Source organism: Podarcis muralis, chromosome 1, assembly GCF_964188315.1.
Source record: "Podarcis muralis chromosome 1, rPodMur119.hap1.1, whole genome shotgun sequence".
In the NCBI taxonomy this organism is placed as follows: domain Eukaryota; kingdom Metazoa; phylum Chordata; class Lepidosauria; order Squamata; family Lacertidae; genus Podarcis; species Podarcis muralis.
In genome coordinates, this window is record NC_135655.1 from 79,880,329 (window position 1) to 79,907,741 (window position 27,413).

At 46.0% G+C, this 27,413-nt stretch overlaps 1 protein-coding gene and 1 long non-coding RNA gene across 8 annotated transcripts in view; one reads left to right on the forward strand and one right to left on the reverse strand.

Moving 5' to 3' along the window:
* Positions 1-13,220: 13,220 nt before the first annotated feature.
* On the reverse strand, positions 13,221-25,045 carry LOC144328574 (uncharacterized). Its single transcript, XR_013393808.1, has 3 exons — positions 24,573-25,045; positions 18,047-22,820; positions 13,221-13,998 (listed from the first exon to the last, which is right to left on the reverse strand). It is a non-coding gene; the product is annotated as an uncharacterized LOC144328574 (long non-coding RNA).
* A 135-nt stretch (positions 25,046-25,180) lies between these two features.
* The window catches only part of SYT7 (synaptotagmin 7), a 228,479-nt gene continuing 226,246 nt past the window's right edge, over positions 25,181-27,413 (forward strand). For 4 of the 7 annotated variants that reach the window (XM_028737069.2, XM_028737074.2, XM_028737093.2 and 1 more), the window contains exon 1: positions 25,181-25,697. In XM_028737069.2, the coding sequence (XP_028592902.2) occupies positions 25,670-25,697 (28 nt within the window). In that variant the 5' untranslated portion in view covers positions 25,181-25,669. The remainder of the gene's footprint in view (positions 25,698-27,413) is intronic. The other 3 variants (XM_028737102.2, XM_028737110.2, XM_028737119.2) reach the window with 3 other exon arrangements.

Sequence of the window (27,413 nt, forward strand, 5' to 3'; positions counted from 1 at the left end):
GTAACAAAGGCTGGCTTTGTTATCAAAAGATGGAAAGAGATGACCATTGCTCCTGCAGATGCTCAGAAATCTTGGGAAGGATGGATCAGGGCGTAACTGCCTGCTGACTCACCACATGGTGTTGTTCGCTATATGTGTTTATAGCATTTTTAGGCCACCTTTCAAGGCAGAATCCTCTCAAGGTGGTCTACAAAACTGAAACCATCTAAACATTTTAAATTACAAAGAATTTAAAATAAAATAAGGATCTTTTAAAATAGAATACAACAAAATTGTTATCAGAAACCATTCACAGAAAGAGAACAAATTAGTAATATAGCCAACAAAATCACATCAGTGAAAAGCCACTAGGAACATTGGTCTTCACCTCCTTTTTGATGGGCCAACTCTGAAAGGGCCGGTCATACATCCCTTGGGAGGAAGTTCTACAGAGCAGGAGTCACTACTGAGAAGGCCCTGGCCCTGGTGACACATAGCCTGCAAGTGTCCCGGAATAAATGGAACATCTTGTTTCCTTGTGCAAGAGCATGACAGCCATTTGGGGTGCTGTGATTTTGCCCTGAAAAAAAGTGAGTGCCACAATCTTGCGGTGCCCCAAAACACACATTTTTGGGCACCATGCAAGCATAGCCCCCCAAAAGCACATCTTTTGGGCTCCGTGATCTCACATGGGTCACATGACTTGAGCAGGAGCACGTGCCGGTTTTGGGACTCAAAATGTTGGAGGGTATGTGACTTCAAGGTTAATTAATATTAAACTGGGTCTAGCAAGGAAGGTGTCAGCGCTTATCTTAAGATATGGTAGGTTCATACAGGCACAAGCAGCAGCCTCAGTGTGGTGGGGCAGAGTTTCCTCCTGACACCACTGCAGCTTACCTAGATGGGGCCAGGGTGGAGTGGCAGTGAGGTTGGAGCTGCAAGGATGCACTGGTGGAGCTAATACGTTGTTTCTTTGGCTGTCACTCTATCCCACCCCAGTTCTGTCCAGGTAAGCTGCAGTGAAACTGGTGCTGGGAGGGTGGCTCTGCAGCTCTGCCACACCAAACTGGCCACTAAGGGACACAAGCCATTCTAAACCACGTGTTGGTTAAAGCCATCAGATGGAAGTTTAAAGTGGTACCAGCCCATACAATAAGTGGTTGCAGTCTGTTGACAGCTAGTGTTGTGACTTCAGCTAACAATGCACATCCCCTAATCTTTCTTGGCCAGGACATACACAGAATAAACAGACCCTTCCTGATTATGGGATAAGCTGAACCACACATGAGTCTTCCAGGATGTGGCCAGGGGCTCAGTCAGCACTACATTTTGCAGAAGATTCCTTTGCATATCAATGGGAAACCTTTTTGCATATGGAATCTCAATTTCCTTTTGGAAAATTGTTTAGTCCACATTAGGGTACAAGCTTGCCCTCAAACCATCTGCAGGCAACCCCCAATTTGGAGGTTAAGGGCTTTGATCATCCTGACCTAAATCTCTTAACCATCAGAGTTATCCTCGAGTGTACTACGCATGTCTCAGTTTCAGATGTTGAAGGCATGGAAACTCTTCAGTAAGACAATATCATAACACTGTAGCTGTTGGAGCACTGGTATAATTTGCTCCATTGCCACAATCAACCTTTTCTAGACTTAAAGCATCCTATTCCACACTAGGGACAAGCAGCTCTATACCCAGGTTGTCTATATGTACAGAGGGCTGAGGTCATTAACTTTCCAGGAAGATACCTCACACCAAAGCTATGCTTGGTTAGGAGGATTTCCGTGACTTGTCATAATGTTTGTTTTCATCATGAATGGTCCATGACCTCAGAGAAACCTTCAGTTCCTTTATTTATCCCTTATGTCCACCCACATCCTTGAATATATGCTTGGAGTGTGAGGAAATGACACCAAGTATCCAACCACAATTTCTGGATCTTGTTGTATATTCTATTACAACCTGTTTACACAGTGGGACACGTTGCTGCTGTTAATCATTGACAGATGGCTGCAGGTATTTCCAAGGATTCTGACTGCTGCATTTCCCCCATCTGCTCTTACCATAGAGCAGGGGAAGCCAAGACGGTTGGAAAGCAACTTGGAATCAAAGAACTGGAAGGGACCACAATGGTCATCTGGTCCAATCTTTTGCCCAACGTGGAGCTCATACCCATGATTGGGAGATTAAGAGTCTAGTGCTCTACCAACTGAGCTAGTCCACCTTGCATAAACCTTGACTACGGGCCCTGCTTGCTAGTGATAGGGCACTACATTGGGTACCCCTGCCATAGACCACCATTCCCCAGTTCACACTAACATTTCTCCTAACAGCCATGCATACCTCTGTGATGATGTGGAGGTTAAAAAGAGGGAGCTGCGTACAGATGAGATGTTGGCATGTAAGTCAGTGTTCTGGTATAAATGCCATGCTGAGGAGAGTGCTGGAGTCTTGCTTATTTGCTTTAAGGACAGCTGTACCTAATGGGTGCAAGAACCTATCAGTGGTTCCCAACCTTTCTTTGGCCATGTCCCACCTAAGCATCTCTAAAATCCTGATGCCTGCCCCAAGACATATAATTCTTATTATTCAAAAAGTGAATTCCTATTCATCTGGAGGAAGCCTAAAAGGCCATTAACTTGGTCTAAACAAGCTTCCAAATTGCCCCCCTTAAAAATCAAATTGCCCCCCCACGTGAGGCGTGTGCCCCACATTGGGAACTACGGGCCAAGATCAAGTAAGAGGAATCTGTGGTGTTACAGACATTGTTGCACTCAGACTCCTGTCATCCCTAACAGCTGTGGTTGATGGGAGTTGGAGTCCAACAACACCTGGAAGGTCATTGGTTTACCATCTCTACACTATGTATTTTTTCCTCAGAGCATAGATAAGCATTTCCCATTGATTTCAGTAAGCTTTGGGTCATCATCACACTTCCTATAGGAGGTCTCTGAGTATGTGGATGCAGAGATGCTTTTAGATGCTTTTTTGTGTGCACTGATGGGGAGAATGTGTGTTCCATGCCTGCAATGCAAGAAATGCCCATGGCTCCATTTTACTTACTCTCCTTCTTCTTTACTTGGTATATCATCGTGACATCTGAGGTTGTGCATCTGGCGGAGCTCCCCTACTGAAACACTGAAAGAAGGAAAAAGTCTGGAGTTGGGCTGTCAGCTAAATCTCACTTTCACTCTTGTTCTCAGGCTTTGCCAAGCAGAACCAGGATCCAATGGGCCCACCTAGAGATGGTAGCTTGTGGGTTAGCTTCCAGCTTTCTTTCTTTCTTGGAAGAGTTATTGGTTGCTAGTTGTGCTTTCGGCAGCACATATGTGCTATTTCACTGCTGTAGGTTCAGTTGGCGAGAAGCAGGGAGAGACTTGCTGATGAGAGAATTTTGCAAACTGAGATAATCAACTAAGCAGAGATGACTGTGTTCCCAGGGGCAGTATATGCTCCTGTGCTGCCTCTCTTTAGGCCCTGGCAAAAAATGTTCTTCAAAGATCTATATGACTGTTGATGCTGAACCCATGAATTAACCAGTGCTCTGGACAGACAGATGGAACGAATGAACAAATGAGTGGATGGACGGACAGACGGACAGACGCACACAAACACACAAACCCCTCTGATCATGCAAGTTAAACAATACTTAATTCCATTTAGCCACCAGACCGGTTCTACTCCAAGCAGAGTGTTTGCACAGAAAAGCAAACAAAACGCTTTGTCACAAAGTATGATTCAATTCCCATCCGTAGAGTAGGAAACTCCATAGCCAGGCTTATCCTCCCCTGCGTGATGTACATGCTCCCACAGCCATTAGAGGTAGGAGGAATGGGATGTTACATGGCCTACAGGCTAGACAGTGTTCTGCCATACTGGGCACAAATCCCTGAGGAAGTACAAGGAGGCAGAAAGGGAGCCGGAAGCTGTCAAATGTCAGCAAATCTTTGGCACAGCTGGACCGAACAGCTCCCTGCCACCAGTGTAAGATCCAGCACCACGTAGTAGGATTCCAGGAACATGAATGAAATAAACTCTCTCACAATCTGCCTGAGTAGTCACAGACCTTTTTGGTTTGTGCACAGTATCCATACATGCATACAAACAGTATGAATCAGACAAGATTCAAATGTAGTATTGGAGTCGTGTGTGCAAAATGTCCTTAGATTGTCCAGCATTCTAGCTTTAAGCAAATAGAGGAACTGGAACTTCACCAAAGGTATGGAAGAAGCTAACCACAGACTTCCTGCCTCTCTATACTTTTTGAGTGGGGTGGATATCTCTCGATCTCCACCTACATAGATGCCAACTTCTTGGGGCTCTGGGTGCTCAAGCACCCTCAAAATTCCCCATGAAGGGGCGGGGCACCCACATATTTTGGTGCCAGGGCCATGCACGCTGCATGGCACCCACAGCCCCGGGCACCCACAGTCGTGGAACCAAGCTGGCACTCCTGTCCATTTCACCTTCATTCTACCCACTCCGCTGCTGGCTCCTTCCTCCATCCTTTCCATCACCTTCTGTATTCATTGACCCTCCTGTCTGAAGCAACACGTTGGTGTTATTTAGTGCAACCCACTAGACAATTTAAAACTGGCCATGTGACACTCCACCCTCCACCCCTGAAAAAACCTGGAAACATTTCTCAACCCCAGATATGGCGAGATATGCAAATAAAAAGTATATCCCAGGGTAATTATCTTTCTGAAAAATATTGTGCGCTCAGGAAGCCTTATCTGTATCTGAGTCCCTATCTGAAATTGGAAGCAGCCAACAGTTCTTTCCTTTGCCGTATCTCTTTAGACTGCAAGTTGTTTGGAGCAGGGGCTATCGCCGGCTCCCCGCGTGCGCATCAGAGTGGCATGTAGCACATGCAGCTTACAAATTTGGCTGATTTGGTTGTGTCACCATAATAAAAGTTCATACCAATAAAAGGAACGCTGTAAGTGAATGGATTTACAATGTGCCGAAAAAAACCAACAGGGGCTGCTGTGCGAGGATGTCAAAAGTGCTGCAGCAACATCAGTTAATTAAGCTAAATATTACCTTGTGTGCTACAGGAGGGCGTAATGAAGAGGGGGGACGGGCTGCTCTCGATTCCGCACAGCAGAGAATCTGAACAAAGAGCTAGCCTGTTTCTTCTGCTTCCCCAACCCCTTTGGTAATCAGAGGCAGGCAAAACATTCCATTTGTGGCGAAAATGCCTCTCCTTTTCTTCTCCCAACAGCTCACATTTCTCCCCCTCTTAATAATTGTTAAGTAATAGCACTTTCCATCTCAGAAGCACCGTTCAAATGTTAATGTGTCCATAAGCAGTAGGTGGCTATTGTATTAATTCCTGCCCAAGGAACATTCAACCCACATGGGCTATAGAGCAAGGAAGCCTGATTGCTTACAAAGCTTTCAGAGGTCTCCCCTTTGGCTCCCAGGTCACCGAGTTGGCTGGGAAAGAAGCTTCTGTAAAGAACAGCGAGAAAGTCATGTTGATAAATTATGAACCTCTGCAAATGGCTACACATTATGTGGCTGCAGTCATTAGGGCCTGCAGAAGAGAAGGGTGAATGAGCTGGTATAAAAAGCAGGGCAGGGGCGGGGGGGGGGGGGGAGAGTTGCCCACCCTGACACATCTCTGCTGCAATCCTTCATGTTCTGCTTCTTCACATTTTCCTTGTCACTCTGCAAGATGCGCTATTATCCTTGTACACTGTACCCAGTTAATGGTGCACATGGTGCGCTCTTCCCATAACTACGGGATAGTTCTTTTTAATGCCAGCTCTGGCGCCAAAGCTACGTGTTCCTTAGCTATATAAAGTTCAGGTTATTTTAATGCATCCTCTGTGCATTGAGATGCTTCTGCAGACATGACATTCAGAAACTTAGGCTGGTTTCAGATCCAACCGTGATACTTCTGACTGGGGCCAGTTAGTCAAAGCATGGATTTCCTCTTTGTACTGCCTTCTTTTCTTCCAGGCTCAATTAAAAATGCCAGTTATTACACTTAAAGCCCTAAAGTAGGAGTGGCTAACCATTTTTTTGCCCGAGGGCTGCTTTCACACTTGGGCAACCTTCTAGGGGCCACATTTTGATGTTTTATTCTGTTTTTAATCTGTTGGGAGCTGCACAGAGTGGCTGGGGAAACCCAGCCGGATGGGCAGGGTATAAATATTTATTTATTTATTTATTTATTTATTTATTATTCCTCCAATGGTGGATGTGGCCAAAATGGGTACACAAAAGCAGACATACATACAGTGCCCCCCAACCAAGCAAAAGAGGGGTGCTGTCACTCCTTGGTGACTAGGATGGAGGCAGTTTGCATCTCCATCAGGGTGCTGGTCTCTACCCACCTCTTTTTTATTTTTGACATCACTGCCAAAATGAGTTGGGCTTTGGAGGGAAGCAGAACAAAATATGCATGAAAGGGGCCTGAGCTCAAGTTGCCAGTGAGTGGAGCTTAGCAGGTTCCTAGCACCCTTTGCTTCCCCCACTTTCTCTCTCTCTCTCTCTCTCTCTCTCTCTCTCTCTCTCTCTCTCTCTCCTGCTTCCTATGCAGAACAAGGAACTATGTGGCATGGCTCCTAGCCAAAGAAAACCCAAATGACTTGAATATCTCTAAAATGAGGTTTTTTTACAGCCTGCATCTTTGCTGACGCCAAGGCTGCATGATCTTTTTTGTAAAGAAACCAAGTTCTTTTCTTCTTAAAGTCGTTTGGAACCATTTTTCTTCTTCATTTTACTGCCAACGGATGGAGACTTGTTTGCTGTAACTTCTGAAGCTCACTTATTTGCAAAGCTAAGTGTCTGTGATTTATTGTAGCCTAAGTATTTGGTGAGGAATGTCTGTTTAAAGGTGGATAAGAGCTGATGTAAACCTAACCAAGTTTTAACGTGCTTGGAGAGATCGCCATTTTGCTAACTCTGCTACGAGAGAGTAAAGAACCTCTCTCCCGAAACCCTTTTCCAACACTTTTCACTATGTTACATTGCAACAGCAGTGTGTAATGGCTTTGGGCAATGGAAGCCCACAGGATCCTAAGAGAGATACAGTCCTCTTGCTCCATGAAGCTGAGTGCTGGTTGTGAGCCAGAGCCCAGCTAATGAAGTTGACCGGTGGCTGCAAGGATGTTTGAAAGACTTTTTACTTGCCAATTCACTAATGCAAAAGGTGGGGTGCGATGCAAATTCCTAGAAAAATAAAGGAGCAAGCAGAATTTCTGCCGCTACGTCTCTTCCTGGTATGGAGAGTGCAGCCAAGAGAGAGCTCTTTTAAAATACGGAATTCCCTGGTGTTGTGATGCCTGAACTAAGTGCCATACATAATGTTTAATAGGGGCTGGTGTTCTAAAATGAAAGATAATGATTCTGTTCGGAGGTGGTAATGTTCTGCAACAAGGAGCACTCTTCTGAAACAATGCATAACCTGCAGCATGGTTCACTCCTTTGCCATACTACTGATGTCTTTATGTTCTAGTCTATACCATCCTTTTTTTGGGACGTGGGTGGCGCTGTGGGTAAAACCTCAGTGCCTAGGACCTGCCGATCGCATGGTCGGCAGTTCAAATCCCCGCGGCGGGGTGAGCTCCCGTCGTTCGGTCCCAGCTCCTGCCCACCTAGCAGTTCGAAAGCACCCCTAAGTGCAAGTAGATAAATAGGGACCGCTTACTAGCGGGAAGGTAAACGGCGTTTCCGTGTGCGGCTTTGGCTCGCCAGATGCAGCTTGTCACGCTGGCCACGTGACCCGGAAGTGTCTCCGGACAGCACTGGCCCCCGGCCTCTTAAGTGAGATGGGCGCACAACCCTAGAGTCGGACACGACTGGCCCGTACGGGCAGGGGTACCTTTACCTTTTACTTATACCATCCTTTTATGCTTCAAAGCACTCCAGCTTATTAAATTGTTACAGATTCTGGAGAAACGCACTTGATCCAATTGCCTGAAACGTTAATGTTGTTGTAACTCTTCCCTGAATGGGTAGAAAACTACCTTAAAAAAATGAGTTTTTAGTTTGCTAGTTCCAAATTTATTTTTCTTTAAAAGGGGGGGAAAGCAACCATGAACCTGGTAACAGAAAAATCTGGCTTGCTGCGTTTACTTTTATGCCTTTTTAACATGTATACTTTGCCCTAACAAGTAAAGTGAATGTTTAATTCTTAAAAATAAAACTTAATCACATGAAAATGAGTTTATAGCATCCAGGTAAATTATTCCAAGTTTCAGTATGTTTTTTAAAAAGTGTTTTCAGACAACTTCCCTTCCCTTTGTAAATTTACTGCTTTGAAATACCCACTGCTTGTTCTCAAACCAGAAGGAAGTTGGGTTTTCAGTGTGTACAGTTTGAAGGAAACTTGGCCAGATAACTGATTTCTGAGTCATCTGACTGTTTGACCGAGAGAGGGGCGAGAGCCCTTAGTAATTATCACTCATTAAAAATTGTCAGAAGCTTCCTGCCTCTTTCCAATCTCTCTTTCCCTGCTTGCCCTCACTTAACATCAAATGGACTGTTCTCAGCCTGCATGTAGCCCTCAGTTGTTGCTTTTTAAAAATGCACACACACCCCAATTGTCAACCTGATTTTAAACATGTTTAGCCAGGTGCCTGGTCTAGGCATGCAAGAGCATAAGATGGGAGTCAGCTGTTAAGAGTGGCTGCAAGTGTGTGAGGGGGATCCAATTTTGACAGTTCCTCTATGCAAAATAAACAAACAAAACCCTTCCTGGAAATAGAAATGTGTTTTACTGTGCCGGTTTTCTATATGCAGGGTGGTTTTTTTAATGGTATTATGATTATGATTGCCATTCAGGGTATCAGGCATGTCATCTACCTGTAGCCTTAAATGATGCAGCCCACTCTGTCATCTCACATTCTATCACCTCCTTTGACTTTCTATGTGTCCACTGGGCCTGACATTAGTAGACTTTCTTCCTGGTTAAAGGTGAACCTGGTTTTGAGCCTGTGCAGCACAGCACACCCCTAAGTATGTTTCCTCAGAAGTCAGTCCAGCTGTGCTCCATTAGATATACAGTTGTACCTCAGGTTAACGTAATTTGTTCTGGAGGTCCATTCTTAACCTGAAACTGTTCTTAACCTGAGGTACCATTTTAGCTAATGGGGTCTCCTGCTACCGCCGCACGATTTCTATTCTCATCCTGAGGTAAAGTTCTTAACCCGAGGTACTACTTCCAGGTTAGCGGAGTCTGTAACCTGAAGCGTTTGTAACCTGAAGCGTTTGTAATCCGAAGTACCACTGTACTTAGTACAAAGTAGGACAGCAGCCTTGAAAATGCTTGGTTTGGATTAATTGAGAACCAATGGACCCAGCCCACATTTCAAAGGGTCTAGAGGAAACAGTGAACAGAGACGTTGCAGAGCAGAGGCAAGGCTCTCACAGCCAAAAGATCAACACAAACTGTTTTACCACATCATTGCCATGTGCAAAATGTTGTATGTTAAAGCCAGAGCAAAAATGTACTTAGTAGAAGAATTATTTATTTGCTTAGTACCAGGGTCAAGGCTAGCCTGTACAAAGGGTTAGATTGTATTGTACAAGCATACATAGAAACCCTATGGACCTACCTGAAGTTTTCTTCATGAAAAGATACCTTGCAATGCCTTCCTAAATCTGCAGGATCAGGCTGGAGGAGCAGATGGGAGATGCTGTCTGGGTGATATTGGGCCAGTTGCTTTCTCACTCAGCCTAACCAACCTAGCAACTAGTTTTCAGAGCAGAGCTACACTTCACCTCTGGTGCTAGCGGTAATATCTAGCCATCATGACTATTAGCCTTGTCCTCCTTGGATTTGTCCCATTTTCTTTTAAAACCTACCCACTGCCTCATGGGACATATTTGGGACAAGAAAAGGCTAAGGAGTAAACCCTAAACAAATCCAGAGTAGAATCCCTAAGGTGGTTGGATGGCACCTCCTTCCAGCAACTCCTGCAGCCCAGCTGGTGCCAAAAGTATTGCTATGCTTTCCTTTGGACCACAGCAGTAAGGCCGAGAGGGAGGTCTTGTAGTCTGGGAAGCCCAGGACCTCCATACACACTGCCCAGGCTTGCACCCAAGAGGTCTCTTCAATGCTGCTAATACAGCAACAACAATGTGGGAGGCAGCAGTTATGAGTTACCGGTCTCTGCAGCCACAGCAGGTGCTGTGATTTTCCAGTGGTTTGACTTCATCCTCTGAGACGCACTCCATTGTCTCTCGAGACAGATGGATGCCAACAACAGCAACTCTTTTAAAGCCATTCAAATTGGCAGCCATCACTACATCTTGTGGGAACGAATTCCAGAGTTTTCACTGTGCATCGCTGTACAAAGAAATTCTCTCTTTTATCTGTCCTGAAACTTCCAACATTTAGCTTTGCTGTATGATCCCTGTTATGATAAAGAAAAACCTCTTTCCATTTTCTCCACCCCATCCACAGCTCCATCATGCTTCCCTACATGCTGTTTTTTCCAAACTGTAAAGCCATTGTAACCTTTCCTCCTAGTGGAGTCGCTCCAGCCCTTTGATCACTTTGGTTGCCTTTTTTCTGCACTATTCCTGGAGGAGTGGGGCACTTCACACACTCTGTTCACATAGCACTTTTTGTGTGTGTGCGCCCAGGCTTTAGGTGAAGAGTGCCATATGCTCGATCAGCCAGTGTTTAAGAAAGAAGGGGAATCTGTGGTGTAGCAGAAGAATGAATCATAACGGAATAGCTAAAGAGTCAGGACACAGTTAGGGAGCGAGTCAGAATATAGCTGAATATAGTGTTGAGATTCTATGTGGGAGAGAATTAGGCCCTGTTCAGAAGTAATGGGAAACCCTTGTTTCCTGCTTTGTAAATGAGACTTGCATCTCCCTGCCCCTACTCTTTCACACACCAGAAGAGAAGAGTGGAAGCTTCTGTTTCCAGTCTTCAATAAGCCACAGTTCCCTGTGAGGTCCAAACTAAGGGCACTGTGGTTTGCTCAAGGGGTGCAGGACATTTTTTTTTCAGTTAACAGCTGTATTCCCTTGTGGGTAAAGTGTTGGGCCTTTTTCTGCACCACACACTTTTTTGCCCATTTCCCCACCCAATGGGACTGCTAGAGGAGACATAAAGTGTTGTTGCTGGCAGTCTGAACTGATCTCTTGCAGAGGTTGTCCACTTTTGGTTAAAAGTCAAGTTAGATAACAAACCAGGACAGCTTACACTAACTAAAATTTAAACAAATAACAAGTTAAATCAGAAGTAAAAGCTATACCAGATGAAACAGGAAGGCGCATAGGAGTTCAAGGTTTACTACAACTCAATGTAATTTAAAAACACATCTTATTACATCTGAAAACAGTCTTAGAGGAAATATTGAAAAGATAAGATGCCAAAGCTCATAATTTTGTCACAACGTCTATGGCCATGCCCAGATCTTATGTATCAGCCTAAAAGGTCAGTTTTTCAGGGAGCTGAATACCCAAGATACTGTACTTCAGAGCTGGATGCTTCAGAGAGAGCTGAGCTGATTGGAAAGCTCTCCCCTCTTCACCGCTGCTTCTCCTGGACAAAAGAGTAATAATATCCCTTTCTTCTTTTCATCTTTCACAGGTTTTATCTGTTAAACTGCTCAAACCCTTTTTGGCAAAATAATAAAAGTGAAAAATGGCCTATTGGATACATTTTTAAAATTAAAATTGTTTATGTAAGTCTCTCTCTTTTTCATATTCATACACACCAAGGGCAAAATCTCAGCTCAGTTTAACCTAGCAATTGCTTTGGCACAAATTTCAGTGAGCCATAGTGTAACCTTTGTGCTGGGAGGGAAAATCCATTTCCTGTTAGAGTATGTATTTTTTAAAAAACACCCTTACTACAAAAAGCTAGCAACTAATCTTTTCCCACCCCTGTGCACCCCTTCACAACTACACACACACACACACACACACACACACACACACACACACACACCATATAGACAGCAACAGGAGAGCTTTGTTTGCACCCTCAGATTTGCCTTGCTGGGTTGCAGCTGCTGCATGTGAATGATTTCCGCTGATGTTAATCAAACTTGTTTGTATGTTACGTGTTTGGAGTGGGTGTTCAAATTCAGTGACATAAAACTCTGAAATAAGGGGACTCACGCCGCAGTACAAAGTCAGGAAATGTATAATTTCATTAATACTAACCTTGACAACCATCAGTTTAACTGTGTTCTGTGACATGAAGTGTGACAACCACACAAACAGATTGCAATGAGCCAGCTGTTCAGCCTCGGTGCTTATTATTTGTATTATTAGTCACATGCTCAGCCTAACAGTGGCAGGTTGTACCTCAGCTGTAGAGCACATACTTTGAATCCAGAAGGTCCCAAGTTCAATCCTTGCAATATCCATTCCCTGGCATACAGAGGTGTACCCAGGCTCCCTTGCACCCTTGGCAAGGAGATGTTGACCATCCAGTGGGCAGGCAAGCTCCTAGCCACTCCGAGTCAGAGTGGAGAGGTGCAATTTTGTGCCTTCCTGGATCCGCACCCTTGGCAGGGGCTAACCTAAAGAACCCCTAGGTGGCATATCTACCGGTAGTTAAAAGCATTGGGTAGCAAGCAACGAGAGAGAGATCTGCCGGAAGACCTGGAGGACTACTGTTTGACTATGGAGAGAGTCAGAAACTTTTTAAAAAGATTATTTTAACATGGTGAAACTCAAAGAAAGAGAAATAGAACCCATGCAGAAGGGAAAACAAAGGGGGGAGGGGAGAAATCCCAAACTGTATATTTTACAAGGTTGTTATTGTACTTCACCAGATCTTAACCTATAGCAGTATTTGTAAGAATGGATTCCAAATATTCAATGATGTCCATGGCAAGTCTGCGTTTATATGCAAGTTGTTCATATGTTGCGAGTTTGTATAAGTCTTCAATTCAATTGTGGAAGGGAGCCACATTTTTGTTTTTCCAGTTCATCAGTATCAGTCGTTTTGCTGTAAGGGCATGGAGAATCCACTCATATTGTCCTTTTGTAAGGTTCCATGTGCTGGGTATATAATTCAAGAGGATACTTTGCTCTGTAAAGGTAAGGTTGTTCTGTACAATTCTGTTGATGCTAGATTCAGGTAGGTAGCTGTGTTGGTCTGACGCAGTCAAAATAAATAAATAATTTTTTTTAAAAATTGCCCAGTAGCACCTTACAGACCAACTAAGTTTGTTCTGGGTATAAGCTTTAGTGTGCGTACACTCTTGGTATCTGAAGAAGTGTACATGCACACAAAAGCTTATATCCAGAATAAACTTAGTTGGTCTGTAAGGTGCTACTGGACAATTTATTTTTTAAAAAATTATTTAGTTCTGTTGATGTTTTCAGTTACCTTCTGCCAAAAATCTTACAATATAGGACAATGAAAAAAACATTGAGAGTCAGAAACTGTCTGATTTAGACAGTGGCGTAGCATGGGTTGTCAGCACCCGGGGCAAGGCAAGTAATTTGCGCCCCCTAACCCGTGGATTTGCGCCCCCTAACCCATGGATTTGCGCCCCCTAACCTGTGGATTTGCCCTAACCCCAGATGTTGCGCCCGGTGCGGCCGGCCCCCCCTGCACCCCCCACGCTACGCCACTGGATTTAGAACTGACTAGCATCCTCAAAAGTGGCTGGGTTAAATCTGTTCATACACTGATAGTCCCAATAGGAATTTCACCTGAATTTTTGTGAATGCAAAGATAAAAGAAAGCCATAGAACTGGTGAGGCAAGGTAATCTGGATTTAGATTTTCAGGAACAGTTGGCAGAGATTAATCTGTAAAGAATATCCCCCCCACCCCCAGCACCCAAAGACTGGATGTTAGGAGCTCTCTTGCATCAAAAGTAACACAATATACTTATCCAAAGTGTTGGAGAGTAATTACCCTGTCAAGATGGAACAGCTTTCATTCTGCAGTCACATTAGGGTGATTCCCTTGAAGGTGCACTGGCGTCAGGGTGGACAGCCAGCTGTGGAAATCCTGGAATACCTGATGCTGCTGGAAAGTTTGTATGGTTGCCCAAGATAGAAATTCATAGTGAAGTAGCTGGGGATTGGAGAGAAGAGAATATATTGGTCTTCCTATTGCCAACTCAGATTTATAGATCATATTCAGTCTAGCCAGCTTCCCAGTTGCAGTCCTGACAATTCAAAAGGAATGGGCCAAATTCCATATGGCTGACTGCCAGTTCAATCTAGAGCAACAAAAGTTGGGTGGAAAGAAAAGAAAAAGCTGGTTGCCAATTTTGAGTTCAAAAAACCAAGTAAAATTACGAATATATATAGCAACATGCTTTCTTTTTGTAATGTTCTGTTGTCTGTTAGCACTGTTGTAGTGTGGAAGGCTACACTAGGGACGCGGGTGGCGCTGTGGGTAAAACCTCAGTGCCTAGGACTTGCCGATTGTATGGTCGGCGGTTCGAATCCCCGCGGCGGGTGAGCTCCCGTCGTTCGGTTCCAGCTCCTGCCCACATAGCAGTTCGAAAGCACCCCTAAGTGCAAGTAGATAAATAGGTACCACTTTATAGCGGGAAGGTAACGGCGTTTCCATGCGCTGCGCTGGTGCTGGCTCGCCAGAGCAGCTTCGTCATGCTGGCCACGTGACCCGGAAGTGTCTCCGGACAGCGCTGGCTCCCGGCCTCTTAAGCGAGATGAGCACGCAACCCTAGAGTCGGACACGACTGGCCCGTGCGGGCAGGGGTACCTTTACCTTTACCTAGTGTGGAAGGCTGGTTGTGATGATCTTGCTTTCAGTTATTTTATTTTATTTTTTTGTACCAGAGATGGCCCTTGGAAAACAAAGACTTTGTGTACAGAATAACTAGCTTTTGCAAAACTCTCATTTTCCATATCTTTTGGACTATATCTCTAATCATACCCAGCCAGCATAGCTATGTGGCTGGGGTTGATGAAGAAGAAGAAGAAGAAGAGTTTGGATTTGATATCCCGCTTTATCACTACCCTAAGGAGTCTCAAAGCGGCTAACAATCTCCTTTCCCTTCCTCCCCCACAACAAACACTCTGTGAGGTGAGTGGGGCTGAGAGACTTCAGAGAAGTGTGACTGGCCCAAGGTCACCCAGCAGCTGCATGTGGAGGAGCGGAGACGCGAACCCAGTTCCCCAGATTGCAAGACTACCGCTCTTAACCACTACACCACACTGGCTCTGGTTGATGGAAGTAGTAGCCCCAAAATTCTGGAGGGTGCCAGGTTTGCAAAGGTTGGAGGAGACAGGTTGGAGAGGCAACTTCTGGTGCTCCTATGTAACACAAAATGGCAACGTAGAGACTGTACACTTAGGCGCAAGTCCACTGAACACAATGAGGTGAGTAAAAGACTGAACTGCCTATCAATGAAAATCCAAGGCTACTATTCTGCAGACACTATTGCGCCCAAATCTCAATTTATTTCAGTGGAACTGAGATGGAGTTCTGTGTATGCCTCACTGTAATGAATGGGTGTTGCTTGGTAGCAGGGCTCAGTGAATTGCCACCCAAGCCCAGAATATTAGGTCTGGGTTTTATCTTCATTTTCCAGATTTGCTTCACCAATTCCATCTTTCACATTGCAGGGGAGTCCCATACACACTGTTTGGGAATCAGCCTCAGTGAACTCAGGAGGACTAGCTTCCAAATGGTGAGCATGTGTAGGGTTTGACCGTTATGTCGCTATACACCCAACATTTACATCTCCCTCCCATGTAGTGCTAAATGTTTTTGGATCACTGCATTGTATGTTTACTCTCAGCATTTGTATTATTTGGATCGGCAAACAGCATCAGGGAGACAGGTGGAGAATGAAAGAAAGCAGTACTTGATGGCTGGCTCTTTCCATGCTTTGGCACTTGGGCCGGAAGGCTTTACAGCTTGACAGGTGCCACTCAGTGAGATGGACCGGAAAAAAGCAGACATTAGCCCTGAGGCTGGAATGAAGGCTGTCACTTTGTTAGATGAGGGAGGGGGAAATTGCCCTTTCACACCTATGAGCCTTAGGGAACGCTAGCACTCGAATGGGTAGCCACCTAGTGGTGGGAAATCGACACTGCCTGCAGATTTGACTGCACGGACAGACACGGAAACCTATGAAGTTGGGTGGGGCTTATTTGCATATTTTGCTGCAGGGGTGTTTGAGAAGCAAAGCTGCAAGCGGTGCAGTTAGGCTTTATCAGACTATAGACTTTATCAGCGGAAGACAGATGGGGAATCTACTGGCAGATCTCTGGTTGATTAGCAGTAGATAAGCAAGGGTTGTTGACTCACAACTGTTTTAACGCTAGGGACACAACAAAAAAGTCCCCTCCCCTCAACTTCCCGTTTCAAAATTAGCTAAAGAAAGCTTGAAGGGAAACCAGGAGTGAAATTCTGTGTGGCAGGATTGTGAGCTGAGCTCAGATACTGCAAAATGAATCCCTGAATGGAGGATGGGCTGAGCCTGTTCCTTAATTCTATGTTTTCCCCTATCCCAAGCCAGAATTTCACTCTAATTGATGGGTCTTAGGATTCTAGGAAAAACAAAGCGGGGCCCCTGCAGCCTGAAATCTGCTCACCCTTAGACTTTATGGTCACCCGCACAGTGTCTTTGGATGGCAGTGTGCATTCACTTCAAAATGTGCCATGCCAGCCCTGCTGGATTTGGGACCCTTCTAATGAGTGGAGCCCTGGGCTCCTGCCTCAAAGTCCTGCCCTGATAGAATCAGTGATAGGGTGGGTGGCAGCCTTCGTTTCTCTACCACAATCCAGTGAGAGCACAGAGCAGAGTTGCCTTAACGCCATGTAAAATTTTGTTGACTTTTGGCCGTATATTTCTTATTTAGTTAGTTCTCAACATTGTACAGATAAAAATTGTACATTAACAAATGACAACAACATATCCCAATAGTCATTCCCTCCCTCCCTCCTAAATGGAATGAGGCAGTATTTTAAATGAAAGATGGTTCCTGAGGGTCATTCTAGTCCAACCCACTGCAATGCAGGAATCTCAACTAGATCATACATGACTAAATCATACATGACAGATGGCCATCTAACCTCTGTTTAGAAACCTCAGACGATGCCACACTGTAGGATTATCAGCTGACCAGGTCATGAAGGAGGGCCAAGTTTCTGTAAAGTCATTTGTGTCTTGTTCCCAGAGCTTTCATGTGTTTAGTAGGCTTTTCAGTTACTGCTATTGTCCATACTTCCATTTCTACAGAGATAGATGTAGATTTTCCACATTTTTCTAGAATTTGGCTCACTTTCTGTGATTGTACAAAGTTCCTTAAATGAAGCAACAGGTGTGGTTAAACCACTTCATCCTACTCACAAGGTGCTTGGCCAACACTTCTGCCTTGAATTTCTTTCGGGGGTGGGGTGGGTATTCAAAGAATGAACCAACTGGAAGCAGCTGCAATATCAGCAGGAAGCAGAATTATTTGATAAGACCAGTTTTACTCAGAGAACACTTGATGTTATCCTCAGAGGAACACAGTAATCCTGTGCACACATGTAGAGGGCACAGCAGAGGCAAAGATGAGGGACTTTCCTTCTTTTTCATAAATCAAGCCCTAAAGGACTAGTTTCCCACCCCAGTAGTAGGTAGTTGCACAGCTTAAGCTGCTAATGGTTGCAAACCAGGGACTCTGTCAGCGAGGCTGTACTATCAGGGCTTGCTGGAGCATCAAAAGATGCTATGAGTGCCCTGCTTGAAGAAATTAGACCCATATTATTGAGATTGTGGCAAAGAATTCCTGGCTCAATTTATTATTTACAGTTACTGGGCCAAGAAAGGACAACAGTTAGTAGCTCTCCCTCCCGGCAGGGCCTCACCCTTATGATGGGAACTGGTATATATTAATTATAATCAATCTTCTAGATGCCCACATGTGTGGGTTAAGAAAGAAAAATGGCTGGTGCAAGGCTTTGCAGTCTCTCCAGTGGCAGAAAGTGACCTATCAGAATTTAATTCCCATCATTAAGCAGTTTGGTGAAGTGTAACAACATAGTCTATTAAACCTTATTTATTCTCTTCAGCTGCATGAAGCAGCTGACCCCCTTTTACACCTTTTTCAATTAACAGACCACAGATTGCAAAGTAAGTTTAAAAGTATTTACTTACAGTTTCTATGTCTCAAACATACGTTTTCCTTATGAGTAGCAATAAAATAATGCAGGTGAAATACAGTAAAAATATGGGAGTTAAGTTGAGGCACGTCTTCTCTATGGCTTGCAGGAAAGAGAGAGGAAGAGGAAACAGGCTTTATTCCTTCCTCTCAGGAGAAAAGGGGATATGACCTCACTGAGCCAACTCTAGCAATTACAACTCTCTGGTCCTTAACCCCTTCGAATACTAACTAGCAAATATGCATTGTTCAGTTTGACTGCTAAAATCACCCATAATCCTTCCCCTCAGGGTTTCCGACTTAGGCCTCTGTTTCCTCTTATGCCTCAGAACTGGGCTACTTTCCTGGCCTACTCAGCTCTTTTTTGATCCTTCTCCTCCTCTTTCCAAAGCTTACCCCTAGCTCTAGTCTAGCTAGCTTCTGCTTCAGTGCTTCTGCTCCAGATACCCCACTCCTGGGAATATGAAGCCACCAGTCACTTCCACACTACCTATGACTGATCCCCACCACTGGCTGCCGACACACCATATATATGACTTCCCATAAAGAATCCTGGGAACTGTAGTTTGTTAAGGGTGCTGGGAATTATTTGAAGGAAGCCATGTGCTTTCAATATGTGGTGTGTATGCAGTCTAAAAATAGCAGCCACCTTCCCAGCCCCTACCTCCTTTCTATTCCTGTCTCACTCCACTTGCTCTTTCTTGGACTCTTCCTCTTCCTTCACAACCCCCAGCTTCTCTCCTTCCTATTTTTCCTTGCAGTCTTTGCATCATGATTGCTTTCTTGCAGCCGCCCTCAAGTGATATTGCTGTGCTCCAGCCCATCCCAGATCCAAGCTGTCAACAGGCCAAGTGATCAAACTTGAACCTGTTGAGCCTCATTCATGCATCTCTTCTCAGAAGTAAGTCCCATTGAATTCAGCGAAGTTACCTCCAGATAAGTGGGTTTTGGAATGCAACCCAAGTCTCTGCACCACCACTTTGCTGACACACATTCTTGTTTTGCGGCCCTGGAATGACCACGTGGACCTCTTGAGTCAGGAGGCATGCGAAGTAAACATTCAACATTGTTCTTACTTTGACTGCAACCTCACTTGTTTGAGCTCCTTTTCCCATCAAAGACTATTGTACACATAATAACCTGGCTATCATTTGCAAGAGAGTAAGACATGCATTAATCAAAGTCTTAGTAATAGACTCCTCATGTAACAGTTCTCATAATATTAGGGCGAACTGATTCTTCATCATTTTAGGATATCCGCACTTTACGGTTTTCTTTTGTTTCAACAGGCTTTTACCTAGGTTGCTGGTGTTTTTTCACCAGCCTTTTCTAAACAATGCATTAAATTGCAAGTTTATTATTGCACACCGCCCTGAAATCTATTTGGATGACAGGCACCTTAAAGCTTTAATAAGTAAACATTGCTGGCATCAGGGTAAGCAAGACAACCTCTGTACAATATAAGTTTGAACAAAGCTCAGCTTCCTCCCCACAAGAGCTCACCTTCATGGGTTAAGTTAATTAGCGTAAGCAAGAAACATTTCCCAGCACTTTTTGGAACTTAGAAACACCATAGACCCGCAACAGAAAATACCTACAGTATTTTTAAGTCTTAATATATGATGCAAATGGATGCTATTAACATTTCTTAGATTTAACAAACCTTAGAGCTTGCCTTCTTCAGTGCAGTTGCATCTATTAATGGCTGCCAGTTATCTTGTGTAATCAGCCACGATCCATGTCTCCTTTCCTTTTTGTTCCTAGCTGATAAAAGAAAAATGTTTCTCTGTCCCTAGATGTATGACCTTCAACTTTGATTCCATTGAATTTAAGCCTGTTTTTATTACACCAGTTCTTCATAAGGTTATCCTGTTCATCCTGCAGAACTTCCTGCTGCTGTTAGCCACCGTTTTTCACCCTGGCTGCATCCTTAGGTCATCATGGGTTAATTATCTTGACATCTGCTTTGTGCATGCAGGTGCTAAAGGACTTTGATATCCAGAACAAATTACAGCATTTTAATGCTTCACACAAGGAGCCTCGTGTGACTGATCCTTGCAAATGACATTGGATGGTGAAAATAATGTTATGGGTTGCAAAGCAGCGGAAATTATGTGTATTTCGGAAGAGCTGTGTGGAGAGTCTGGTGTGAAATGTAGTATAATTTGGCTGTTGCAAGGTGTGTGGGAGTGAAGCCAGTTTATAAAATGTGGTGAAAAGAATGGTGCACTGATTTTCTTACCAATAGTTTAATGAAAGGTTCCCACAAAAAAGACTCATGCACCAGCTATGTGAGCAGGCACCACATGGAGGGTAAAGACTGGGCAAGCTATTCATTTGCCTTCCCCATTTAAACAAGACTGTTTTCTCATAGCCCCAGGGAAGCAAGTAAGATCAATTGGCAAACAAACTTCTATTAAGTGCACTTGCTGGAAATGTTTATACGTTGTTCCTGAAAAATACTGAGTTTGCTGAAACTCCAGCCCAGTGTTTAACAACTCGTGTTATATTAAATGCTCTGTGTGCGCATGTTTGGGCACCTGCTGTGTGTAGCAGAACCTAGCCTGCTCCAGTCCTTCCTGCCTGCCACCCATTTATTGGCATATGGCAAACCTATTTGAGGAAGGAAGGCAGATCATCTGGTTTCAAGCCAGCACAAAAATAAAATATCTGCAGAAAGGGCACCAAATGCTTGTTCCAAACCAGACTGGAAACACAAGATGAAAGAAAGACCTCTAGGGTGTGTATGTTTACTTCTAAGAAAAGAGCGTATCTCAGTCCATCCTAGTCCACTTTCTATCATTTAACTCCCCCCACCCCCCGACAATGTGAGCTTCTAGGCTGCTTCTATTTGGGGTGGATTAAAATGTGTTTTAGTGCTCGTGTGCAGTAAACACACTTTGCCCCCTGCCACCATATATAGACTTTTGTGGTAAGGAGAGTGACGGGAAAATTCACTGGAAAGTGTAGCATAACACTTGCTTGATGCAGCACTGCCTAACCTCCTTGCAAATCGGAATGAATGCTCACTAAGCCATTTTGGGGTGTGCAATGTACTTGACCATTTATCTCATTGTATCCTTGCAACAACCTTTATGGATTTGGTTAGTCAGAGAGCTAGTTAGTTAGATAGTGCCTTGGCTGCAACTTCCAGAGGACCAGCTACCTTACTCTGTCACACAGAAATCCACTTCTGGTTTGTCCCCCTCAGCTTTCTTCATTTCAGCAGTAACATTTTTGGAATATGTGTCATTTTTTTTTGCCATTATTTAGCAGTTGGGAGTCAGAGATCATTGCCAATCTACCTTTGGCCCACCACTGACCTAGAAGAACCAAATATACAATGTGCAGCTTTTAGGACCTGAAAGAAAAAACACTATATTTCACATTTATCTGTCATGGAAATCCTATGTAGTGCTAATTAAAAAAACCCAACCTCATTCTCTGATTGTGGATCCTTATGCAACCAACACAGCATCACTCCCAAGAAGCGAGATATTAGCAGGCTTGGGCAAACCTTAAAGTTTGCAGAGGTACAAAAATGTATGGAAACAAAACTAAGGGGATCCCAACGAGGATTGAGCCTGTCCAGTGGGGTTAGGCTCCAGCTTGAGAAAGACACATACTTACTTGGGAGAAAGTCCCTACTGACTTCAATGGGTTTCCCTTGCAGTTAATGTGCACAGAATTGAGCTATAAAGCTATGTACACATAAGTGGTTTGAAACACAGTAAGTTCATCTCCCACACCCCATGTTTCAAGTTGCATTCTTACATTTCTGTACAAACCAGAGAGTGGGCAGAGATGCCTTCACCATTTCCTGATTTGTTTCCCCGCATTAGATCCCAATTTACTGAAGCTATCATCTGCACATGTGCAACAACAGCCTGAAATATACACACCTCAGCTTAACCGCAGCTTCCATTTTCAAGTCGGGTGGAAGCTGGTTTGAAGGAAAGCATGTGAAACAGGAGTATTTCTAAATAAACTATATAATAGATATGGAATGTGGCTAACGTCATGTGTGCTCGACTTCAAATACCAGCAGCAGGAGTACGCTGGAGTCAGAGTACATGGTAATGTGTACACAGCCTCAGCCTATGGAGATAAGAGGGACTGATTTTTGAATAAATATACACAGGACTGGGCTACATACGTACAGTCCTACATACAGGTTCCTTAACTTGAATTGACTTCAGTAGCTTGCATTGACTTTAAACAGATCCACTGTGTGCAGAATTGCAGCCCAAGGGTCCATTCAGACTAGCAGTCTTGTCAGATCTCATTTTAGCTATGTCTTTCACTGCCTCCCCTGCTGTTTCTTGGTACACAGGGCTTTCACCTCCCGGAACCACACAACTAATGGTTTCCCTATGAAAATAATTTGTGCATTTGCACCCATGCTTGCCCACAAACCATCATAAATTTGATGCAGTGTGGTCAGAAATAAAACGAGTGGTGAGGGGAAGTAGCCAGGTTCCAGGGACAAAAAGATGTCATGGTAAAGTGAAAAGAAATTAGGATAATACTGGTCCTGAATTAGGTGTATGGTAGTAGAGCAAATTCAGTGGATGTGTCTGTGTTTCATAAAACGGCTCCAGCAGTGGAGGGTGGGTGGGGAAATGGCCAAAGAAAGACACAATATACTTTTTTCTGGAGTAGGGGTTACCAGACTGTGGATGACCAGTGGCCTGTGAGCTTCATGCAGATGGTCCACGATGTGTCAGTGGATTTGTGGTTGAAGGCAGGAGATGGCGCATTCCAGCCGCTCTATGGAGTTCAAAATGTAAAACAATAAAATACAATATGTATAAGAAATAAAAGAAGCAATTAAAATACAATTAACATCATCCAGCATCCAGCACAGGTGCATTATAATTGCTACAATTGCAGAAAAAAATCATTAAGTGGTCTGCCAAGACCCTCAGCAATTTTCAAGTTTTTCAGGAGGAGGAAACTTTTGAAGACCATCTGTTCTGCATCATGTAGCTTTTGGCCCAATTTCATCCCTGTGGAGGGGAGTCTGGAGTGGCAGGAGAGGAAAGGGTGGGAAATTGGGGGGATGGGGATGACAACCAAAATGGATGGAGCAATGGAAGAAGGATAACTGAAGAGTTATCTGTCCCACCCTGAACAGCTCACCAGGCAGGGAAGAAGAAAGAGTGAGAGAATGGGGGGAAAGGGAGTGGTAGCCCTGTTTATTTCAGATTCTGGGCATGCCCACATGCCACCACCAGTATTTGGCCACTGAGATATAATAATATCCAGTTCCCCAGGGGAAATTCTAGTCCTGGATGGTAAAAACATTATGTACACCTCTTTTTAACACAAAACCTTTCTTATGAAAAGCATGGATGGCTAAACAGTGACTGATTGCAGGATGTGGAGCTGACTGTGACTCATGTGATTATTATTAATTACTGTTTACACAGTGATCAAATCACAAGTTCACATACATTATTTCAGTGCTGTTTTGCTCACTCTGTCAAGTAATCAGTACTGTTATCCCAGTCTCAGGCTGGCAGCATTGGTGGGGCTGCGAATGACAAACAGTGTCTTGTTTAAGGCCACCAGGTGAGTTTTCCGTGGGATAAGCTGGCATGTGAACTGAGCACTAAACGTCCAAGGATACTTGAAATGTGAACCAAGGATCAAAAGGTTAGAGATAAAAGTTTGGAACCTCAGCCAAATGGATCGAAGACAAATTGAAATAAGAGGACTTACTTCCAAACAGAAAGTTCAGAATGGATTGAAACAGAAGTACCAAGGGAATATGGGGGTAAGTCCCCAGTCCTCAAGGCCGCCTTCTCTGCTATGTTGGCTCTCATGGCATTGTACTTTTAACTTGCATGTCAGTTTGTATAGGATGTAGGGCCGGCAGACTGGGTTTCCTTTTGGTTTTGACCATTTGTTCCCCACCCCCATCCACCCCACTCGAAATGCCTTTGGCGAATGTCAAAGCAGTAGTAAAAGAGAGAGGAAGCCGCGTGTGTGTTTCTTTGCTCTAGGAATGGTGGCACTGTGTTCAATGCTAACCCAACAGAGAGCGCTAGAATTCATCCATCCACATCAAGGCGCGAAAATCCAGTCCTGGTCTTGACCGAGATTCCGCCAGCCAAGGAAACCTGCTCTTATTATTATGAAGTCTGGGAGACGATGCTTTCTCTTAATTTACTAGAAGAATAAAACAAAAACAAACCCTGAACTGGAGCTGCGTGCGCACTGGAGCAGATTATCGGCTCAAAAGCGAGCTCGCGTTTCCAGTGCGCGTTTCAGCCGCTTAAGCGCAGGGGGAGGGGAGGCTCGATCGGGAATCCACGTCCACAGGAGTGGATCCACCCTAGGTTAGGGCGTGAAATGGAAATGCATACCTCCCGGGGAGCAACATGTTCTGGGTGCGCAGAGAACTAGGCGTGTGTCGGGGGTGTGTGTGTCTCTGTGTGGATGAAACTTGATCACAACTATCTTTGAAGGTCGGCCACTGTGTGTGTGGCGTGGACCAGAGGAGAAAGTGGATCTTACCGCTTCCTGGAGCAGCTTTTTCTGGACAGGATGCGACCCATTTTTGGTGTCAACTCCTCTAGAAATGGACGATCGAGACGTATTAGACCTGGATTCTACCACCCCTGGTGGGCAGGACTCTCCCCGAGCCACGTTTCCTAGCGCAGTCGAGTCACCCCACTCTCGCTTCCGAGGAAGCTCCCGCCCTTTTCTTTGCTGGAGGCGTGTATGCGTGCAGAACACCTGCTCCGAGGCGGATTTAGCATGCTACTGGTTTACAGAACACCCTCATCCAGCCCCTTCCAGTGTAGCAGCAGAAACAAGCCCCCCCCCCAACCCTTTTTCTTCCCTTCTTTTAATCTAAGTGCTTTTCGTATGTGCCATCGGGTGAGCGGGGAGCACGACGGCATCGGATGAGGACGCGCACGCAATCGAAAGGAGCATCCGTCTCTCGCGCCGCTTGCTGTGGCTTGCCGCTGCTCCGCGCTGCGCCGTGCCAGCCGCCCGCCTTGCAATTCCCTCTCCCACCAGCAGCAAGCAGCAAGTGGACGCGAGTTGAGGGGAGGCGAGCGCAAGACGCGCGAGCAATCAGCCTCGCAGGCTCGTGGCGCGCGCGAGACGGAGAGCGCGCGCGCGCACACACACCACACACACATCGAGGGGAGGGGAAGGGCTCCGGAGGCTTGGCATGTTCCTGTGTGGACGAGAATCAGTCCGCGAGCCCAGGAGCGGGAGGGCGAGCCCCTGCCACTAAGGCGCCTCCCTCCCTCGCTCCATTCATTCGCCTGCTCTCCTCATGCCGGCGGCTCCCGCTTTTTCGCCGCCCGTCGCCTGGGACTCCAACCTGTTTGTGGAGGTCACTCTTGGGCCGCCAGCAGCCTGTGGCTTCTTCCCTCCGCCGCCTCCTTGCAGCGTCTGATGGTCTTTGCTCCGGGGAGGCGAGTCGGAGCTGGGCAGTGAGCGAGGAGGGAGCAGCATCAGCAGCAGCCCCGTCGCCCTCGCACGATCTGGGACTTACAAGCCAGGCAGCCATCCCCGCCCCATCTCTCACACCCCCCGGCCCCGGAGGGATTTACTTTGTCAGGAGGAGCCCGCGGGGCTGACGCGCCGCCGAGAAGATGTACCTAGACCCTGAGGCGGCCAAAGGTAAGCGCGGAGGAGCCCCCTCTCCCTCGCACGTCGGTCGGGGCAAAGAGGACCGCCGCCCCGCCGCCTGCCTTGTGCAGGCAGCACCGAGCGCTTGCTCCGGGTTGCGAGTGGGCAGAACCGCCGTCTTTGTGTGAGCGCCTATGTGTCTCTGTGTGTGAAAGAGGCGGAGGTCGCGGCGCTGCTCCGCGCACCTGAAGGAGGAGGAGGAGAAAGGAAGGCGAAGAATGCCCGCGGCTGATTGGGCGGGGAAACGGGGGGAGGGGGGTCGGCACCTCGCAAGGAGGCAAAGCGGGAGGGGGGCAGGAACGTGTTAGCAGCTGCGGCTCCGGAGGGCGGTGGCGGGAAGCGAGTCCTGAGGCGGCGAGGTCTCTGGTCCGAGGAGCTGAGGGAGGCTGCGCGGGGACTGACAGGGCGCAGCGGGGCTTTTTGGCGGGTGCAGCCTTGAGGGGAACTTCTCGTGAGAACCCCGAGGTCGCCGCCTGCTCTTCGGGCACTCTAAGGGGAGGAGGAACCAGCCCCACGGCTGGCGTCGCTTCCGGGGACTGGCGGCGCCTGAGGGGAGCGGGATTCGAGGTGGGACTCTCGAAGGCTGAGCTTGGCCGAAGCTGCCCCCGCTCTCTGCTCGCTTTCCTTCCACGCCTTGCGCCTTTTCTTCTCCGCCCCCCACCCCACAACTTAATTCCTGCTACCCTCCGCCTCTTGCTATCTTCTTCCGGTCTTCCTTGGACTTCGCGGAGTTTCCCAGTTGCCTCTAGTTCTCCCCCAAAAGTCACTCTCGGGTCGCCGCTTCTCTTCTTCGCCATGAGCCGCTCCCCTCGGAGCCGCCGCGACCGACGAGGCACCTGCTGTTCCTGCAAGAGAATGCCCTGCAACCTGACCGAAACCGCGGCCCACCGGCTTCCCGGCCGGGCGGGATGAGAGGCGGCTCGCCTGCCTCCCAGACACACGCGCGGGCTTCTCTGGCCGGCAGCGGCAGCTCCTTCCTTCCATCAACACGTTTGCTGTCGCCCGTGAACACTTGCTTTTCTGGAGGGAATGTAGCCGGAGTGGTTTGTTTTGCTGATCTAACGCGGTAAACAGGCAGCTTTCCTGAGCACAGTGTGCACAAATGCGCGCAGCACATACTATATACAGTATATCTCTCTCGCATTTTATATTCTGGAATTGCTACCAAATCAGCTTCTGGCCCAGTACTCACAATAGATGATACAATCCCGCAGGGACATGTGGCATCAAGACTGTGGAAAGCCTACACTTTCTCTGTTGCCTTGTGTGTAGAGAAAAACTGCAGTTCATGTGTATGGGGAGGGTGTGTGTCTTGCCTTCAAGTGACAGCCTTGAATAAGCTCCTTGTGGATGTGGCATTGCCTTCAGGACCCCGGTGCTAGATCAGGCGATGATTTATTAGGATCCAGGAAGATGCCGGACCTGGAATAGTTATTTTCTTCCCCTTCCTAAGCCTGTATGATCATGTTAATGCACTGGCCTGATTTCTGAGAAAGTGTCAAGCAACCACTTACATACATATCTAGCAGAAGCCTAAGGTTTATGCGAGCAAGCAAGAAACCTAATTTAACTTGTGAAAGCAGCATTTATTGTCCCATTCAATTTAATGGAAGTCTCCCACAGTGTGGCCAGAATCTACTTCTCCAGAGGATCTCACTGTGACTTAAAAGAAGCTTACGTATTTCTTACCTCCTCTGTGTAGTGGCC